This window comes from Aedes albopictus, chromosome 2 (assembly GCF_035046485.1).
Source record: "Aedes albopictus strain Foshan chromosome 2, AalbF5, whole genome shotgun sequence".
NCBI lineage: Eukaryota > Metazoa > Arthropoda > Insecta > Diptera > Culicidae > Aedes > Aedes albopictus.
In genome coordinates this window covers 177,137,180-177,150,012 of record NC_085137.1, presented here as the reverse complement: position 1 = coordinate 177,150,012, position 12,833 = coordinate 177,137,180, and the positions used below count along the sequence as shown (strand labels likewise).

The window sequence follows — 12,833 nt, the reverse complement described above, 5'->3', positions numbered from 1 at the left end:
ATTGATCACACGTTTTTCGGTTAGGTTTAGCATATTTCAAGTAATTTCTTTTCAACTATCGTGCAGTTGGGAACCGATACTAAACGATATTTGCTTGGAAACTATTTGAAGAATGTTATATCTAACGGAAAATCGTCTGATCAATTTACCCCGGTTTACGGTACTCATATAGTTTACGAAACTATGAACAAATCTAAAACAATCATTTTGATTACTCAAAACTACAATACTGATTTGCATAATCACATCCCATCCCGCTTAAAATTCATCTCAAGTCAGGCCCCCCCTGGGCCCTCTCCAGGAAAAAATCCTAGTTACATCAATGTACATCGGCATTATTTAGTCATTTAGTTAATAGCATATATACTAATAAGTAATTATTAGGAAGGTACTTGAGATTTTATCTATTATCGTAAATAAATAAATAAAATATGCTATTTCACAGTTGGAAGCAGTTAGGACTAAGAAACTGCTAAAGAAATTTTCGAAAGAGCTCATGCTAATCCTTTCGAAGAAACTTCTGAAATATTTCACGAAGGAACTCCTGAAGAATTTCCCTGTAAAACTCCCGAATAAATTGTCGAAAAAAAATATAATAAGCCAGCTGTAAAAAACATTGTACATATTGGAAAATTAGCAACAGAATAATACGAACCGAGACCAACGGCAACGATCCCATCGAACAAAGGGGACTTGTGATTGGAAACTCGGTACGTGGAACTGCCGATCTCTTAACTTCATCGGAAGCACCCGCATATTTGCCGATCTAATGAAGGACCGCGGGTTCGGCATCATAGCGCTGCAGGATGTGTGATGGACAGGATCCATGATGCGAACGTTTAGAGGTAATCATACCCAAGTAACACGCATGTCATATAAGAGTTACGCCAGCGCAAGTTTTGATTGCAAAGAAGTTAATTTGTTAATTCTAACATAACGCAAGAATAATATCAAATATATTTTTTTACAACCAAAATCTGCCCTGCCGTTACTCTTATATGACTTGTGTGTTGCTTGGGTACCATCTACCACAGCTGCGATAACACACGCGAGCTGGGAACTGCTTTAATCGTGATGAGCGACATGCAGAAGCGCCTGATCGGTTGGTGGCCGATCGACGAAACAATGTGCATGTTGAGGATCAAGGACCGATTCCTCAACATCAGCAGCAGATATCAGATTTCAGTAGGTCGGCTCCAAAGCCACGTTCTCCTTCATTTGGGAAATTTGCGCCATCGCCAAGAACACGAGCCTATTCATCATTTACCTGAGGGAGAAGAGAAGGAAAAAAGGATGGGACAGGGGAAAGGACAGGTAAGGGAATAGGATCGTCAAATACGCATAAGCGTACCACAATGGGTTCAAACGCTGCCCCGAAAAGAGTACTGTGATAGCGCATGAACCGTAAATAGAGCCTATAGCTCTTTACCACAGCGGGTCAAGAACAACAGAACGTCCTGAAGATTCAGGTTTCTGAAGTCAGTTTCACTTAATAAATGTTTTCCGAGTGCTCGGAAATGCAGTTGCGCAAAAACTGCACAGTTACATATCAAATGATACGAAGTTCCAGAATTCACAGCTATCACATGCAAATGAATCAGCTTGCTGAATATTCGCCATGTGATAGCTGTAGCTGAGTCGGCAGTGGCTAGTCAATGTTTTGATCAGTATGCTGCAATTCTGCTTTGACTGATTTGTAAGATACTTCGCCACCCGTAGAGATGGCTCAGTACAATACAATTTTGTTTGACAACATGACTGCAAACTATTCGAGTATTGTTGTGCTGAGTGTCAATCTGAAGCTTTACCCAACACTTGGATACCGGAATAGCTGGCACAGGGCCAATGAAGTCAAGTGATGCTCCAGTGCGAGCTAACTCATCAGCCAATTCATTTCCAGTGATGGAAGAATGGCCAGGTACCCATACAAGGTGAACAGCGTTTGCCAAATTCAGCTCCTCGATTTGAGCTCGACAAGCAATAACTATCTTCGACCTCTGGCCGAAGCAAGTGTTTTAATAGCAGCCTGGCTATCTGAACAGAAGTATTGGAGAGGCTTTTTCGAGACGGATACAAGGAACGCGAGTGAGGTACTTTACTTCAACGGTTTATTTTACCAACTGAATTCAAATACAATTCTGTGCCGTATATATACCCGCTACCCTATTCATATTTCAAAATACATTATTGTTCCCCTGTCTACCTATATAAATTGCATACAATAAAATGTATTCGGCTGATCTCTACACAATAGGATTGCTTTGTTGCCCTACATGAAATGCCAAGTCTGGCAAACTATTAATAGAAAAAGGGTTTCGATTATTCTTATTGAGAATTGACATTCTATAAGCGGATACACCTTGATTGTTTAAACCTTCAGTGCTTAGTGATGGGGGAAATAGTTGTGGCTTGTGGAGCAGTTTTTGAGCCCTCAGAATGAGACATGCTCTTCTGCTGGTGGGGTGTCCTAAAACATCCCGGCTGCTTGCTGGCGGCCGGAACATTCCGCCCACCAACTGAGCAGTCAATTGTTGCTTCTGTTGCAAGTCCGTTTTTATCTATTGACTCTGTTTGGCTGATATGTGACGATTTCAACAAGGTTAAATTTTTGCCGCCCACACTTAACATATGTTGCGACGGTATGTTGTCGCCGCCCACCGTCAGGGAACTATTAGCCGTCAAGAGGAGCGAAGAATGTATTGTCGGCCCGAAACTTCCCGAAATGATCCATCCAAGTTGGGTTCTCTGAAGGACCGGCTTTGTTGGACCCAACTCTACGCTTTCACCACACAGCAGATCGAAGAAAATGTTGGCTCCAATTAGAAGATTGACATCGCTGGGAGTGTTGAATGTTTCATCCGCCAGGGGTTCGTAGGGTTCTATATTCCAGTCTGTAGTGTTGATGTACTTTTGAGGAAGCGGATCGGAGATGCTGTCTAGCACTGCACACTGGAGTTCTTTTTTGTAGCTTGCGAAACGAGATTGTAGAGTAACTGTTACGACTTTAGACAGTGTAGTAGGCCTTCCAGTAATTCCATGTAACGTATGATTGATTGTTTCATGCGGCAGGTTGAGTTGTGACATCAAGGAATCCGTGACGAAACAGGCTTGTGAAGCTGAGTCCAGTATGGCACGAACCGCTTGTGGTTTTCCCGATGCGTCGAAGACGTGTACAACGGCCGTGGCGAGTAATACCGACGAGCAATCGTTGTAACTGAGCATGCTTGAAATTTGATTCGATGACTGTCGATGTAGTCCGTCGTGTAGTAGAGTGTGATGCGCCTGATCACATCTCTTGCACCTGCTGGCTGGGCAGGGGTTTTTTCCGTGGTCATCTCGAAGGCAGTTGCTGCATACGCCGATTTCCTTTGTCAGATGCAGCCGCTCCGACGATGATAGGTTCTTGAATCGTTGACAGAAATAAAGGTGATGTTGTTGATCCGTGCAGAGGGTGCAGATGGGAACCTCTGTTGCGTTGGTCGTAATGAAGCTTGAACAATGTCGTTGAGTTGATTTGGTTGGTGTGTCGTTGGTTCGATGGGATGTTGGACGATGGATAGCTTCCATTATGAACGCTCGTTGATCGAGGAACTCCAGAAACTGATCGATGGACGGTGGTTGCGCGTTTCCGTTATTCAAGTTTGACCTATCCGCCCATTGCTGACGAGTCTCGGGATCAAGCTTGATCAGAAGTAGCTGGATGAGCCAGCTATCCCTTTCTTCACGTTGCGACGCTTTAAGTGCTCTGATTACGTCGTCCGCTACACTATATGCTCGGCGAAGCGAAGATGCCGAGGCCACGCTGCTTGGTGGTATGTCCAGATATCGTTGAATTTGGTGGCTTACAATGTGATCCTTCCTATCGAAACGTTTTTTCAGCGCATCGAGAGCCCCTTGGTATGCCCTATCTTCTACCTTTATGTGTCGAAGAAGTGCAGCAGCTGATCCCGACGTGTACGTTTTAAGGTACAAAAGTCGTTGCGCATCCGTGAGCCGAGGGTTGTTGTGGACAGAACTCACAAAAAGGTCATAAAATGATGTCCATTCGGCGTAATCACCCGAAAAAGTAGGCAGCAAACCTTTTGGGAGATTCAGTTCAGGGATGGCGATATTGGCTTCCAAAACCGGACGAGGAGTCACTGGTGCGTTGTCACGATTCTGAACCACTCGTATGAACTGTGTGACCGTTGCCTTCACTGCGTTGTACCTTTTCTCCATCTCGTTACCAACCTGAATGAGTCCGTCTAGTGCATTATCATCAGTGCAGAGATTGATGCAATCATCCTGGAGTTTGCTGAAGTCTTGCCACCATTCCAAAAGGCTGTCCAGCTCTGCGGTGAGGTCGTCGATCCCTGCGGTATCGGTGTTGAACTCGTTGATACGGGATCTTATCCCGTTGAGACGACCTTCGGCAACAATACGCTTCTTCTTTAGGTGCTCCATTATCACTTACACTTGCACTATTAGCACTTTTATTACTTGTGTATCCTGTCTACAGCGCCAAAATATGGAGAGGCTTTTTCGAGACGGATACAAGGAACGCGAGTGAGGTACTTTACTTCAACGGTTTATTTTACCAACTGAATTCAAATACAATTCTGTGCCGTATATATACCCGCTACCCTATTCATATTTCAAAATACATTATTGTTCCCCTGTCTACCTATATAAATTGCATACAATAAAATGTATTCGGCTGATCTCTACACAATAGGATTGCTTTGTTGCCCTACATGAAATGCCAAGTCTGGCAAACTATTAATAGAAAAAGGGTTTCGATTATTCTTATTGAGAATTGACATTCTATAAGCGGATACACCTTGATTGTTTAAACCTTCAGTGCTTAGTGATGGGGGAAATAGTTGTGGCTTGTGGAGCAGTTTTTGAGCCCTCAGAATGAGACATGCTCTTCTGCTGGTGCGGTGTCCTAAAACATCCCGGCTGCTTGCTGGCGGCCGGAACAAGTATATTACTTTGCCCATTACGTGCTGCTGAAGTGTCGATTGCACTCCGCACATAAGAGCAAAGATTTCGGCCTGAAAAACGGTGCAGTGTGCACCAAGTGAGCAAGACTGATACAGCCTTAGCTCACGAAAATAAACACCAGCACCTGCTCGACCTTCGAAAAGGGAGCCATCAGTGTAACATACGATGCCGTCTGAAATACTTCTTTCCAGATATCCAGATGTCCACTCTTCCCGGTAAGAGAATTTCGTGGAAAATGTCCTATATGGGAAATTACAAGCAATTGTAAGATCACTTGGAGCAAGGAAAATTCTGTCCCAATTCACCAGAAGTGGAAACAATCCGGTTTGTGTTGAAATGCGGTTCACAGGAGTTTCCTCTAGTAGAACTAGGACCCGTAGACGGTAAGTGCAAGAAAGTGCTTCTGGTTTGAGATGAATGTGTAGTGGAGCAACGTCTAAGAGAACTTCGAGCGCTTCCGTGAGAGTTGAAGAGAACGCTCCAGACATCGCCATCAAGCACATCCTTTGGAGATGGCCTAGCTTTGATTGGACCGCTCTCATTTCGCCCTTTTGCCACCACACAAGACATCCATAGGCCAATATTGGCCGAACAACAGTTGCGTAAATGCATTTGATATACTTGGGTTTAAGACCCCAAGTTGTACCAAAGGTTCGCCAGCATTGCCCAAAGGCCATACAAGGTTTCTTGATTCTGAACTCAATGTGTGGTGCCCAGGAAAGCTTGGAATTAAGAATAGCTCCAACGTACTTTACCTGTTCAGTCACATCGGTTTCAGAATCAACGAGACGCAAAGATCGAACGCCATTACGGTTTCGCCTTTCCGTAAAATAGATGTTATACTCGGATTTACAGAAAGGCCATATTGGCGACACCAACTCTCAACTACTTGAAGGGCGCTTTGCATCAGGTCGAAACAGAGATGCCAGATATACAGATTTTTCTGTATTATACAGATTTTTGACCCTCTATACAGACAAGATACAGAGTACAGAAAAATACAGATTTTTGAAATGTGATACAGATTTCTACAGAAATCATAAAATTTGAAGTAATTTTCAATGAATTCAATGAAAACTTTGTAAATTGCTTCTTAAACTTTGAAGAATTTATGAAAATTTATACATTTTCAAACATGTTTTGTAAAAATATGAAGTAATACATTTTTGTTAGTTTCTATTGAAATCTAGGACTCCCGGTACCTGCTATACCCTCAAACACGGCGATACAGAAAAATCTGTATTGATACAGATTTTTGATGAAAATAATCTGGAATCTCTGGGTCGAAAAGGCCTAAGTAACACAACATGTCTTACAGAAATTATTTCGACTCCAGTATGACCAGTTACAAAGTTTTGGTTGGAAACAATGAAACCGATTTTCAGACTGCTATACGACTGAAAAAGCGCAGAAGGTGGAGCCTGCGCAACATCTTTGTGATGTCATATTCATTTTGTATGAATCTTAGCAGTTTAATTATGTATCTTAGTATATTTTCCATTATATATTTTCAACAAATTCTAGAAAACAGTACCTTGGCAATCAAGATGTTTTATTGCTGTAAATAATTAAGTTTCAAAATGTCAATAATAAAAATCGACAACTGTGAAAATCGACATGCATAAATAATTCTACCAAACTACTTTAACGCCATACTGTGATCATAAATTTTAATGCCAATCATTTTTTACGGTGAAATAGACTATTGTACTATCAGTACTTTTGAAGAATTTTGCATCAAAATAAATAAATAATATTCATCTTATTTTAACACAAAAACTCAAACATGCTTCATTTTTCTCAAGAATTTTTCAAGTTTATACATACATATCACAAATTATTGAAACATAATAGAATATTTGATAAAATTTATTAATTTAGAAATAAAATTAAATGGCACTCTGTGACACGGCATGATACATGTTTTGAGATATGATTCAAAATTGGCTTGATATTGTTTTTGTGGATAATTTTGTTGTGGTTGTTGTTGGTTCTCATGTTTGGTTTGGTATTTGAACGGCTTGATATTTGTCACGATTTGGAAAGACAACAAATATCAAGTATCAAATAATTATCACAGTTTATACATTGAAGCGGCTCAATAAGCATTGTGCTCGATAAAATCGGCCCTAATAGATAATCATATATTTTGTGGTAACATATTCCTGTCATTTTTTTATATAAGTATTCATAACTAAGATTCTGTTGGGAGTACATTTTTTTACATAGGTAAAAAAACTGATTCTACATTTCTATGATCGGTAGTGTAGCATGCCCCTATACGAAAAAATGAATTAGATTTATGTTACACATGATTTCTATCATACTGCAGAAAACCAAAATTCGACTAATTAAAAACATACGAAACATACTATGTTGAATCTAAACATGATTGAAAACAAGTCTTAAACAAGATACTGCAAATGTTACTCTAATACGACATATAGAACATACTGAGCATGTATGGTAACAAACAAAGTGTACATAAATAGGACATACCAAACATAATCGAAAACAACATGTAAGGTTTGTTTGAGAAAACAAAATATATTCTTTAATTAGACTTCTAAATAGAAGATCACTGTGCATAAGTATTAGGTAGCATGGAAACGACATATCCATGACATAATATGTTTCGAGAAACTTTATAACAACTGCTGTAGGACAAAGTAAATATTTTGCTATTTCGGATTATGTTTTCGGTGTTACTTGGGGGGTGCTGATGCACATACCGACCAACAATGTTAAGTAGCCGTCGGCTAAACCATAAGTAGGAAAACCGCTATTGTTGAGTTGCGTCAATAACGTATCTGCTACGTGATTCCACAAAAGTGGTGATAAGAGTCCTCCTTGGGGGCATCCACAAACACTCAATTTCCTAATCCCTGCTAGACGCAATGTCGAGAAGAGATATCGGTTTTTGAGCATTTGATGAATCCAATTGGAAATCATTGGAGATATACCATGACCCCGTGCGGCTTCCAACATGGCATCGAAAGGTTTGACAACGTGCACCCTCGATATTTAAGAAAACATCCAAGCAGGATTGCTTTTGAGCGAAGGCTTTCTCGTCATCAGAGGAAGTCAGATCGCCATTTGGCAAACGAAGTTCGTTCACTCGTAAATCCTTAGATTTTGCAAGGATTTTATTTAACCGACTGACCTCACTCAAACTGGAAACATTTGTACAAAGGTTTTTCCAGCCGGATCGTTCAGCAGACCGAAGAGCTTTCCTGTAGGCCTTGCGAGCCGACCTGAAAGCCTCCAAATCAGCCAATATTGTTTCCTGAGTCTCGCCAGATCAGAGTTCCACCAAGGGTTTTCTCTTGTAATCTTCCCAGACCGTAGAGGGCATGCTTCTTCAAATACTTCCATGATGAAGGTCGTTGTAGTATCAACGGTATCATCTAAATCACTTAAAGTATCAACGAATGGTGAGTATTCATGAAATTTGGCTGCAACCAAATCGGTGAAGAGATCCCAGTTGGTTGACCGAGGGTTTCTGAAACGCAAAGTTTGCGTAGTAACATTCACATGTTCAAACAAAATGTAGCGATTGTCAGATAAAGGTTCTTCATCTGACACATGCCAATTGGTCAGCTCGTGACTAATGCTGCTAGAGCAAAGCGTTATGTCAAACACTCCCTCTCTAGCAAATACCATGAAGGTTGGGCGGTTGTCTATGTTATAACTATGTTATACTTATAAGTAATCCAAGATCTATACTACTTAAATATTCCATCAAACTTGAGCCTCTCAAAATGATGTCTGAGCTGCCCCAGATTATATGGTGAGCATTAGCATCACTGCCAACAATAAGCGGAAGGCCTTGTGAAGTGCAGTATGCGATGACTTAGCATCCGTAGGGGATGGTTCATCATGCGGTAAATGAACCGAACAATAAACTTATTTCCTGTTGAGGTTTCCAACAGATACATCGATTGTGATAGCCCATACATCTCTAGTGTCGGGACTGTCGCAAGCCATGTTTCATAACAATTTGGAAAATGGCCACATCCCCGGGTGGTTCCAGGTTCCCGGAACATCCGGGATGGCGACCAATATGTCAAAAAAACCATTGAATATTCCTTCAACCTACTTAGTATACAAACTTATGAAGAATGAATCATGACAAGCCTGTTTTTAGAATTATGCGAGAAAAAATGTCAGGTGTAGGGAACGAGTGAAAAGTGTCCTCCGAACGCACCCCAAACGCGACCCGGAACATCCGGAACCAAAACCAGACAATCCCAATTTACTCAAACTATGCGTCTGTAACAGAGATTCCAGATTATTTTCATCAAAAATCTGTATTGATTTTTCTGTATCGCCGTGTTTGAGGGTATAGCAGGTACCGGGAGTCCTAGATTTCAATAGAAACCAACAAAAATGTATTACTTCTTGACGATTTTGAATTTTTGCTGCTATTTATTTTTACAAAACATGTGTGAAAATGTAAAAATTTTCATAAATTCTTCAAAGTTTAAGCAGCAATTTACAAAGTTTTCATTGAATTCATTGAAAATTACTTCAAATTTTATGATTTCTGTAGAAATCTGTATCACATTTCAAAAATCTGTATTTTTCTGTACTCTGTATCTTGTCTGTATAGAGGGTCAAAAATCTGTATAATACAGAAAAATCTGTATATCTGGCATCTCTGGTCTGTAATAATAAAAAGATAATTGAACATGTTTGCAATCATATTGCATGTGTTTTTTACAAGTAATCATGGGTTAAAGGGAAGTTGGTCCATTTTTGTCCCGATTTGACCCATATAACCCCTTCAATAACTCAGACCCCAAGGACCAAAATACCATTTTAATATTTTTCCATACAATTAGAGATGTAGCGCGATCTTCGTTCAAAATTTCGTAAAAATCGGTTGGAAAATGAAGTCACGGTGATTTTTTGAAATTAAATTTCCAACTAGGACCGAAACGGGTTAATTCAGAGATGAGTGTAGCAACGATTGCGTTGTTGACAAGCACACATGCTCGAGGCATGACACGCGAGTTTGCCATTTCCTTTTTACTGAAAGTAGCAAACACCGGATTTACAAGGTTTCCTAGATAGAAATTCCCCTTACGGAAGTAACGCTCTTGGACCAAGGCCACTTGGGCTGTACCGTTTTGCATAAGTCTGTGAAGAATGATTGTTGCTGTTCTTTTATGCTGAAGATTAATCTGAGCTATCCTAACCGTAGATCCAAACTAGGCAAGATTAAACACTTCGCAACAACAGCACAACAAAGAACAGCAACAACAAAACTAGATCGGTATCGATTTTAAAACGCCACACTGTGTAAATCGAATAATGCGAAAATTTAAACTAATTAACAACATCTTCATAATGCCGCCCTTTTTTAGCCTCAAGTGAGACTAAAGAAGGGCAGCTGATTGTGTGTGTATGTGTGTGTGTGTGTGTGTGTGTGTGTGTGTGTGTGTGTGTGTGTGTGTGTGTGTGTGTGTGTGTGTGTGTGTGTGTGTGTGTGTGTGTGTGTGTGTGTGTGTGTGTGTGTGTGTGTGTGTGTGTGTGTGTGTGTGTGTGTGTGTGTGTGTGTGTGTGTGTGTGTGATCCAACTAACCCCCACTGTCCGGCAGTGGTATTATGGAAGAAAGTTTTCTGCAATATCATTTTGATGCTTTTGCAAAAAGCTTTAGTCCGGAAGTTAGAAGGTGATAGCTCTATTGCAGATTCAGAGACCCATTTCAGAATGGCTGGAGAGACACGTCCATTCAGAAGTCACTTTCACTTACAATAAGCCCCGTATGTGTACATTACCGTTATCATTTGGATAATGATAATGCAAACACACTTCCTGATTCAAAGAGAATCTTTGAAACTGGCGCGTATTTAGTTCATTTTGTTGTAGTTAAAGTAATCGGAACATTCTCACCGGAATCCATCCAATCCAAGGTAGCGCTGCCATCACCAAGGCAACGTCTTTATTGTGCTGTCAGGCTTCCTCTTCGTCGCGCCATTGTTGAGCTTGCAGTCAGTCATCATTTGAACACACGTCACTTTAGCTCCCACGAAATTATGAATGTTGAGCCACACGGGATGATTCTCTAATCCCTCGCGAAACACTGATGGCATGGTGGTGCCAAATACGTAAAAAAAAAAGCACGGAACAAAACTGCAGTCATAAAGACCGTCTTTACAATGAAAAACTACTGGAAGGCGTAGCGCCATTGACCGCTCTACGTGAAAACGCGAAATAGACGGCACTCTCGAAACGAATTTCAGCACCGTTTCCGAACCCGAACTACTTTAGCAGCGGCATTCAAACACACACAATCTTTGAAACCCCCCCGCTATCGCACGAGTAATTTGAAAATGATTATTTTCGAAATCATCAAATCCATTATTGAAATTCTCACAGAACAAGCACTCTTTCACACGCGAAAGCTATCCGGATGGCGTAGCACCGGCCAAACCGTCGGCAAAATCACAAAAAAATTGGCGAACGCGAAAGAAACGCAACGAGCAAAACAAAACACGTCTGCACGCACTAAAGAAGGGCAGCTGATTGTTTCGGAAAAACACAAGGTCCACTGCACCATTGCTCTGGTAAGCGCAGTAAGGGCAACATACTGTGGAGGGCGCCCTGGTACTCCACAGGCTCCGTTAGCGGTTAGGTTTTTATAAGACCGCCCTAGCCATTCATTCCTAGGCACGGTAAGCATAAAGCCGCATCACACCATGGATAAGGGGTCACCTGTTGGTGAATTCTTACCACCGGAACAGGCGGTTCGTAGTGTTATTCTTAGCCAATTGAGACAATCGCTACCGACACTACACAGCTATCTCCAGGCTAATCGAGAAAAGAAGTTAATATTGCTGATCAACTTCATACGGGCTCGAACGTCCAGAAGGTGGAGTTGAGATTTAGAGGATTAAGTTATATGTAATCAGAAAGTATCCATGAACTATTCAAAACTTTTTGAAATGCAAAGCTAGTTAAGTGTTACGATCCATACAAAAAATTCAAACCCATAAACATTGGCGGAGCCAGCTTTTTCTTTTTTCTTACTCACTCTCCTAAACACACACGAGAAGGAACGAGATGAAAGAGGTGGCAAGCTGCCCCCTCTTCTATCTTTCTCTTTCTCGCGTGTGTTTAGAAGAGCGAGTAAGAAATGCTGGCTCCGCTAATGCCAGCGACACAGTGAAGTGTTGGATGAAAATAGCATATTTTATCGTAATTTAACTATCCAACGTTTTCTATGTATTTGTCTGATGAAGCCTGTTGAGTTTCCAGGAGATGGCAATAATTTGAGAATGGAAAGATTCTTATTGACATAACGTACTGCGGCTGAATTGAAATACCCACTACTGGTGAGATTCGATTCTTTTCACACTCAGCGAACATTAGCTATCCTTATGGGGAATCTTCGCTACCCATCTCGCAATTTTCTGCCCTCGTTCTCCAACAGAGCGTGAAACTATTCAAAACTACTACTGCCGACCGTTGAACCGTCGTCAACCGGCGCGTTCGTTCCATTCAACCGCCATCGTCATTGGACTGTAAATCACAGAGGGTAGGTAGGTACCTTCGGAGCGGTAGTTTTCATTCAAATAACCATTTCTATTCACGCCTCAAATCAGCAGCACGGAACATCGATTATTCGCACCCGTTGGCCTTTTGTGTAGAATTAGTTTGGCATGTACCTTTTCCTACCAACCGGCGTCAGGTGAAGCCGGGTAACCCACGGCAAACGGCTCCACTCCATTAAGGACTCAATCATCCACCGTAGCCTGATTGAGCTGAAGTAGTAGGTAGCAGCAGCAGCAGCTTTGGAAACAGAAAGCGCTGCCTTGACTGCCCGTGCCTTAAGGATGAG

The 12,833-nt window shown here is 41.3% G+C and overlaps 1 protein-coding gene across 1 annotated transcript; it reads right to left on the bottom strand.

Annotated features, from left to right (window-relative positions):
• Positions 1 to 2,376: 2,376 nt before the first annotated feature.
• Positions 2,377 to 4,443, bottom strand: LOC109403541 (uncharacterized). The gene has a single exon (XM_019676363.3). The coding sequence runs from the start codon at positions 4,441 to 4,443 to the stop codon at positions 2,377 to 2,379; it is 2,067 nt and encodes a 688-aa protein (XP_019531908.3).
• Positions 4,444 to 12,833: the final 8,390 nt, after the last annotated feature.